The sequence below is a fragment of the Saccostrea echinata genome, unplaced genomic scaffold (assembly GCF_033153115.1).
Source record: "Saccostrea echinata isolate AGI-Se365-2 ecotype Australia unplaced genomic scaffold, CSIRO_AGI_Sech_v1 ptg000054l, whole genome shotgun sequence".
Lineage (NCBI taxonomy): Eukaryota > Metazoa > Mollusca > Bivalvia > Ostreida > Ostreidae > Saccostrea > Saccostrea echinata.
In genome coordinates, this window is record NW_026889803.1 from 19,500,998 (window position 1) to 19,509,971 (window position 8,974).

The window sequence follows — 8,974 nt, forward strand, 5'->3', positions numbered from 1 at the left end:
TCAGTCAAACCATGAAGCGCATTCAACGAAGACGAATACAAGTAGTGTGAATTTAATGCGGCATTATATAACGTTAGGTGGCAGGGTGTTCGCTGCGAGTGTTGGTAAAATTAGGCACGCAAACCCGGGCCGAGGTTATTCGAGATTTTTTCAATTTTCTGCCTTAATACTTTATCGATCGAACCCAAATTTTCAAATATGTATGTTACAGATTCAGAGCCTTTAGGAGGAACGACACCGGGTACATGTCTGAATAAAAGCAAGATAGACTTTTGGCGGTAATTCCCTTCCATAGATATGTCATTCATATTCGAAAACATGTGATTCCTATTCGATAATTTTGTCATTCTTATTCGATAATTATGTGATTTATATGCAATGAACTTGTTATTTCTATTCGAAAACATATCATTCCTATTCAAAAACAGATTCCTATTCGATAATCTTGTTATTCTTTTTCGATAATTTTATCGTTCCTATGCAATGATTTCTAAATTATTCTTATTCAATAATTGCATTCTGGGTAATTATGTTTTTAAATAGGAATAACATGTTTATCGAATATAAATTTAATTATCGAATAAGAATGACAAAATTATCGAATAGGAATGATAATACTATCGAATTGAAATTAAATGTTTTCGAAGAGGAATAACAAATTATCGATAGGAATCACAAGTTTTGGAGTAGGAATAACATCGGAATGATAAATTATCGAATAGAAATCTCTTTTTTTCGCATAAGAGTAACAACTTATAGAATGGGAATCACATTTTATCGAATAGGATTGATTTGTTTTACAATAAAAAAAAAGATTTTGCAAGGAGGCTTTCATTATCGATTTCTTTGATACTATGCCAATTGTTCCATTCGTTGATGGCCGAAGATTTCCATGTAAAGAGTGCACAAAATTGGAACGACATAGCGCATGCAAGTCAGGATTAAATGTGACCAGTTTGGATCAAAATTAAAGTAAATGCTTCACGCACGCATGAATGCAAAAGGACTTCTATGCATATCTGAATGTTTTATCGATCAACTCTAAATATACAAATATACGATATTATTTTTCCGGTTGTATCGAAAGAAACCTTTTCTTTTTTTTCAGAATTTCTTCTATGTGGCATTAAAAAGACACCTATACAATGGCATCAAGTCTAAACAAAACTGACATGGATCGCATAGGCGTCGGAAGCAAATTACAAGTGGGGTGGCTAATTGAAAGGGGGGGAGGGGGCTAAACCAACGAAAAAAGGTAAGCCCCCAATTTTCAATGTCTATATTATGTACATCTTTGCAAAAAAAGTGGGGGGGGCTAAGCCCCCGTAGCCCCCCCCCCCCCCGGTTCCGACGCCTATGGATCGTAACCAAAACAATTACTATATGTATTTATTATTCATTAGATTTAATTTACATGACATTCTTAATAAAAATTTAGTTCAGCTTCCAGCCTGCAAATGTGGATCTGCTAAATTCATCACTGCGGATATTTCCTGCATTATAAGCATACGTTTGGTGAGTTCGAACGTATACGTCATCATTTCGGTTGACATGCACGACGACCGTTCCGCTAACATTTTGGTCTTCCGGGGTGTGGGTGCGCATAAATGTAGCACCATATACCATATTATTAACTACAAGTTCCATTGAGTGCGCTGACTCGTGAGTCATTCGAATGGTCCACGTAAATACATAAAGTCCACTTTCGGGGGCAACGAACACACCGGTACTGTGGTGGTAACCGTTTCCAGCATTAGTTATCGCCACATCAAATGGAATGGTATGGTGTATTCCGGGTTGAAGATCAGATGACAAGTAAGCATAAAATGCAACGATTTCCTCAATTTGCCTCCTCGTATGAACTGAAAATAATTTTTATAAATGTAGCTTTAAATCCAGCAAACATACCTCATTTTATTCTGAAAATAGTTTACAGAGTTACATGCACATCTAGTTCACTGCCCTCTTCGTGCAAACTACAGCTTATGTGGTAAGCTGAATTCAAAATATTTACGAGAGACATGTTTGTAGTTGGCAAACGCGATATTTTTTTTAAAATAAATTTAAAAATCTATGCTTAATTGTATTTACAAAAAAGCTGTGTCGCCCGCGTGGCGCAGTGGTTAGAGCGTTCGCTCTAGAGTCGGGGAGTAAGGAGTTAATCCTTACGTCGCGGGTTCGAATCCCACTGTTGGACGTAGAGACCGGATATTCGGATGAGACCGTATAAACCGAGGTCCCGTGTCGCAGTAGGTGCTGGCACGAAAAAGATCCCTCACAGCTCAATGGCCTTGAGTGCCGAGTATAGGTCAAAATTTGCAGCTCTCCACCGGCAAGTGGTGACGTCTCCATATGAGTGAAACATTCTCGAGAGGGACGTTAAACAATAAAAAACAAACAATCAAAAAGCTGTATTTGCTGTCATTGAATAATATAATGTAAACAAATTGTTTTCTACCGGTTACAGTTGGTGAACAAAGTTTATCAAATGCATTTAACTACAGTATTTCGCTTAAATGGTAACAGTTCGTCATATATATATATATATATATATATATATATATATATATATATATATATATATATATATATATATATATATATATTTCTCTGTTTGGATTTCTTTTTTTTTGGGGGGGGGGGGGGGAGGGGGTGATAAAATTTTTATTTTGTATTATATTACACTGCAGAACTGTTTGTTTGAGAGAGAGAGAGAGAGAGAGAGAGAGAGAGAGAGAGATGATTACTTGTCGACAATTTCCTGTTCTTCCTTTCTTTGGATGTCTCTCTGACACTAGATACGGTAGAGGCGTTGGAGTGCGAACTCTCCGTCACTATATTGCTCTGAATTTCTTCTCCCTGGTTATCATGGAACACAGATATGTTCGTTTTTAAATCCCTGTAATCAATTTCAAGTTTTCTTAATTTGACGCGGTCTTCATTTCTTGACTTCATTAAGTCTTTGATGTCGAATGACTGTGTCCTTTAAGTCCATCACCGAAGATCGTAACATGTCCACTTCTTTTAACACATTGCCCAGATTCTCTTCTGTTGACATTCCTAAAGATTTTTCCATATAAAACAGGCACATAATCGAAACGACATATGAAATGCAATCCATGATGAACTGGGAACAGCATAGATCTTATCAACAAAAAACACCAGGTTGCACAATTCACAGAAGTCTGTCCTACTACTATTTTTAGAAAAATAACAACTGACTACTTTAAGCTGAATTTTTATGATCAACAGGGTACAGACAAGGATAACACAAGTAATTATGTAGTTTTACGTTTTATTTAAATCATAGCTCCTAAAGGTTTGGATGGGGCAACAACAGGCGGCCAAAATCAAAATATTTTGTTATATTTTTAGAAATTGGTTCCTATGTAAATCTATACTAAAAAAAGTTTAAGATTTTCAATGTTTTACTAAGCAGTCATAAAAAAAATCAATGTTAGACCGCAAAGTGAGATATTGGACCTGTCGATGAGATACTGGACCGCTTACGTCACGCTGTGGGCGGGATCAGTTAAATCTTATTTGCATTCGTTGGTGTTCGACAGTGACAGAATTGGACGAGTTTTAGTGCAGATAAAGGAAATTTACATCATGGAAGCCAGCACAAGAAACATGGTCATGTACATCTATACTTATAAATTAATAAATTTTGCAAATAAACTCCGATTCGGGTGTATCAGAGTTTTTACTTACTCCTCTAAGAATACACACGATACAAGATGATGTCCGTAAACTATATTTAGACTTCACTTGCATTGCAAGTATCGTACATTAAATTAAAAGTCTACTTTTATTTTCTATAAACAGCCATGAAATAACAAAAACGTGAGTACGGTGGCGTTTCCGGTTGGCGGATCTAAGTTACTGACAATTTTTAATGAAACTGGCAACAAGCAATCGTTTATTTATTTCATTAAACGTCATTACTGAATTATTCAATCAAAACTTGATTTCAATGATATAAAAGAAATAAGTTGTGATAATCGATTAAAAAGGAAAATGTGCAAATTATTTTCGTCATTCACCGATCGTAACATTGACGGAAGCTTCTAGAACATCATGTTAAAAAGAAAATAGCTGCTTTAACCAGGGACCTGTTAGTATATAGGTCCCTGCTTTAACATAAAAAAGCTTAAATTGTGTGAATGGTCATTGAAATAATGGTAAATCATTGATAACACTGTAAATTGTGAATATATTTATATATCGAAAGACAATAATTACATATATTTAGTAGGTTTTCCTATAATAAATTTATCGGTAAAATTTATATTCCTCACTGAGAGCATCGTGACAACGAACTCGAAGTTCAATTTGGACTTTGTAATAAACCTGCTTACATGAAGAGAAAATTAATGAATAAGGCATTGTTCAAATACAATTATGCTGTACAATTTTGTGCTTTAATCAATACATTTCAGTTTTTTTTTCTGAATACAGTCTTTTGTATCAAATAGTCGGCCTATTCCAGTGGCGGACCCAGGAATTTTGAAGGGGGGGGGGACCAGTTTGGGGTCGGGGTAAGGGCCCACGGACACACAAAAAAATTGATTTATTAAACTTTATGTATATATTGGAAACAAAACGGTAGGGGGCTGCCCCCTCTAAATCCGCCAGTGTATTCATAGGGCGTTATTTTACACAGGTACTTGGGTCTTGGATTATAGATATGTAACTATGTACCTTATTGATATGTTAAAAAAAAGAGGTGAGGTACACTTTTTACATATCAATAAGGTACATACATATCTATAAACCAGGACCCAAGTACCTGTGAATTTTTACGAAAAAAAATCAATTTCTCAGTAAAATGTGCATTTCTTGACGGAAATGAAATAAGAGTAATTGAAGTACAATATCCAAAACACAGTATATACAATATCCATAACATAGTATATAACAGGTTTCACAATAAACGTCAATTAATGAAATTGTTATTTAAGTTTTACAAAGGGGGTGGGGTGGGGTTTGGAGACGTACTTCTACTTCACGCGGGATTTTTAACAAAGTATATTTCTTTCTGCTACAAGCCTGTAGGCTGTCAGTAGAAACTACAATATATATATTACTGGATTTTTTTCTGTCGGTAGTGGTATAGATTCAATTCCCTGCGCTTGCGCGGGATTTCATCTAGTGTCAAAAAATAAAAGGCATAACAAAACACGTATTGACTGTGTTCTCGGGCAACCCCTCGAACCAAACTAACGGCCTCAGGCAAACAAACAGTTTGGTTCTTAAGTTCAACAAAACGCATGTTGCCCTCGAACCTAGTCCAAAAAATGTATAATATTAAGAGCTTGAGAACAACTATTGCTGTGAAGATTCAAGAATGTCCAAACTTTATCCCCCCAAATCAAGATGAAACCAAACTAGGAAGTTTAAACTTTTTAAAATCAATAAATAGAATTCCCTGGGTTGGGGATCGAGGGTTACCTCGAATATCTCAGGTCTTCCTGGCTGTGATCTTAATCAATATATAAGTATTCTCGTCTCGCGTTGACTCAAAATTTTACAAAAGTGAAGGATGGGGTGGGAAGGGAATTTTCTCAAGAACAAAATTACAATTTTTTTTCACATTAATATGTGCTAGCAACAATTACTGGAGATTCGAGTTTGTTCAAATCGTAGCTCCTGGGCAGGAAATGGGTCTCCTATAAATAATCCTATCAAATAATATTTTTTTCTCGTGCTCTTAAGAACATTGCTTTGTTAAATCAACATTTAATGACTGGGTTCGATGGCAACATGCGTTTTGTCAGACCCAAGAACCAAACTGTTTGCCTGAGGCCTGAGTTTAGTTCGAGGGGTTGACAAAACGCATGTCGCCAGAGAACGCCGTCAATAAATGTTTTGTTATACTTTTTTGGTATAAATGTATCTTGTGCTGGCTTCCATGATGTCAATTTGCTTTACCAGCACTGCGGTTAATCTCGGTAAATATGTTACTGTCGAATGCAAATAAGATTTAGCTGATCCCGCCCACACTTGTGACTTAAGCGGTCCAATATCTTATCGACATGTCCAATATTTCACCCTGCGTCAAACATCGAATTTTTTTTTATGATCGCTCCGTATAATATTGGAAATGTTAGACTTTTTAAGGAAAGATTTATATAGGAACCAATTTTTTTAAGTTATAACAAAATTTTTCATTATGAAATTCGTTAATACCATGACATTTTAAATAGCTCATCTGAACCAAAGGCTGAAATCATATCAATGGAGCTTTTCTAATTCGTCCTCTTCAGAACCGATGGGTCAATTTCTACCAAACTCACCAAAGAGCATTCTTGGCTAAAATAAATTCATTTTTCATAGTTTGATAAGCAATCCCTTTTTTTTCCAAGAAAAATATGAAATACGATATAGTAAACATAGGTAATCAGAGTTTATAGAGCTCACCTTAACGAATGTTGTCTTTAAGGCAAAGTCCCACACTAAACTAATAATCTAGTTGTGTGCATTTCTAGATGCATAATCCATGCAAGTTTTGTTCAGGTAGGTCTTACAGTTACTTGGATAGGACCTGCTCTAAAAAAAATAATTCTGGTCATTCATAAGGAAAATGTAGGTTAGATCCAGCATCTAAAGCAAGTCTGGTAGTGTTGATCCCTAGACGCATCATCAATGCAAGATTCATTCAGGTAGATCTTATAGTTGCTTGGGAATGGACCTGCTCCAAAACTTTAACCTGCATGGTCACTTTTCTAGAAAAAATGTAGGTCAAATCCAGCATGTGAAGCACCTCTTGTAGCTAGTGTACATCAATAAATATATATCACCAGTGAAAAGTTGGTAGGCATAGGGTTTATATTCACTTGAAAGAGAAACTGCTCCAAAAACTTTAACTTGGTCACTCATCTGAAAAATATGGGTCAAATTCAGCCATGCAAGTTTGGTCCAGGTAGGGCAAATAGTTACTTTAGAAAAATCTTCTCCAAAAACTTTAACCTGGTCACTCGTACGGAAAATGTAGATCAAATTCAGCATCCGAAGCAAGCCTGGTAGTGTGCATCCTTAGATGCATCATCCATCCATGCAAATTTTGTCGATATAGGGCTTATAGTTACTTGGAAATGAGACCTGCTCCAAAAACTTAAACTGGTCACTCATCCAGAAAATGTGTGTCAGATCAAGCATCCGAGGCAAGCCTAGTAGTATCATCCATGCAGATTTGGTCAATACAGGGTTTATAGTTACTTGGAAATGAGATCTGCTCCAAAAACTTTAACCTACTCCAAAATCGTTAACCTGGTCATTCTTTAGCTGAAATTGCAGCATCTGAAACCTTGACTGGTACAATGAAACATACAAGAAGTATATTCCATCCATCTCTGATTAATGTAGGCCATAGAAGTACTTGAAACAAATCTGATTCAAAAACTTAAAAACTGGGACGCCGACACTGCATGACGCCGAGGGTATCATACAAGCTTCCCCCAGCTTCGTTGAGGTTAGCTAAAAATAGTACCACTGATCCAGAAAAGTCTGCACCCAGTTTAAAAGCTTCCTTTTGTACGTGTTTGGACCTGTGTAGTTTCAGTTTTCTTCAAATAATGTGCACCCGTGGTTTGCATTGGATGGCAATTTATATCTTAAAAATAAATGCAAATGCAAAAATTCTTAAAAAGTAAAAGGCCTACAGCGAGTCAGAATCTGACGCAAGAATCTCCATATAGATTCAAGTTTGTTAATCGTGACCCTAGGGTTTGGAATCATGTACATGATATTTTTTACCATTTTTGACCAGTAAGCTTCCTCAAATCATATTTGAGGCATGTCCAAGGGCCTAGCTAGAAAGGAATCACAGGAGATCGAAATTTCCATGGAAATTTGTAGGGGGAAAATCTTAAAGAGGCCAAGAGGCACCTGGATGTCACTTTGTAAGATTTTCCAAATACTGCCCGACAGTCTGAGGGAATAAATCTGACTCTAACTTCATAAAGTTTTTTTGTGAATACAAAAGGGACGGCCATTTGATTCTGAAGAGGGGAGGAGTGGCAAATTCTGCTGAGTCAGTTTATTTTTTTATGGCCCCCGTAATCGGAGATTCAGGGGCATACAGTTTTTGCCCTGTCCGTCTGTCTGTCTTTCTAGCTGTTTGTCCACAAAAAACTTTAACTATGTCAATAACTTCTGATTGGTTGCAGCTATACGGCTTTCATATTTCACATGACATGTGTATTTCTTGTGACAAGACCTTACTTTGGGTATTAACATATCTGACATTCAACTTGACGTTTGACCCATTGCAACATTTTACCAAACTTTAACCTCAGCCATGAAAAGTCCGTGCTAGAGCTTTCATACTTCACATCTGTATTCCGTGTGGCAAGACCTTTTCTATGGGTATATTTTTTATTTTGACATTTTGACCTTGGAAATCGATCCACTTTTAAAAAAAACTTTAACCTTGACAAAAACTCTTGAACAGTTAGTATTAGCGCTTTCATATTTCACGGTCAGGTGTTTTCCTTGTGACAAGACCTTCCATTGGATACCAACAATTTTGACCCTTTGACCTTGGAGTTTGACCTCCTTCTGAAAAACTTTAACCTTGTTCATAACTTCTGAATAGTTGGTGCTAGGGCTTTCATATTTCACAGTGTATTTCTTGTGACAAGACTTTCCGTTGAGTACCAACAGTTTTAAACTTGATCTTGACGTTTAACATACTTCTCAAAAAACTTTATCCTTCGCCATATAACTTTTCAACGGTTGGTGCTAGGGCTTTCATGTTTCAGAGTTATATTCCATGAAACAAGTGCTTTCTTTGGTAACGACCTTTCTCATCTCTTGACTTTGGAGTTAGAGTTGCATCTGAGAAACTCTAACCTTTGCCATAGGCTGCCATACGGTGACATCAGTGTTTTACCAACACATCTTGTTTTCCCATGCCTTCAAGGATAGAGCTTTTAAGAGGACCAGAGAAATACTATTACACAAATACTAG

General features: G+C 36.3%; 1 protein-coding gene across 1 annotated transcript; it reads right to left on the reverse strand.

The window, feature by feature from the left end:
• Positions 1–1,434: 1,434 nt before the first annotated feature.
• On the reverse strand, positions 1,435–3,058 carry LOC133204705 (complement C1q-like protein 3). The gene is made up of 3 exons (XM_061340446.1): positions 2,951–3,058; positions 2,748–2,859; positions 1,435–1,862 (listed from the first exon to the last, which is right to left on the reverse strand). The coding sequence occupies exons 1-3, from the start codon at positions 3,056–3,058 to the stop codon at positions 1,435–1,437; spliced, it is 648 nt and encodes a 215-aa protein (XP_061196430.1).
• Between the last annotated feature and the right edge of the window lie 5,916 nt (positions 3,059–8,974).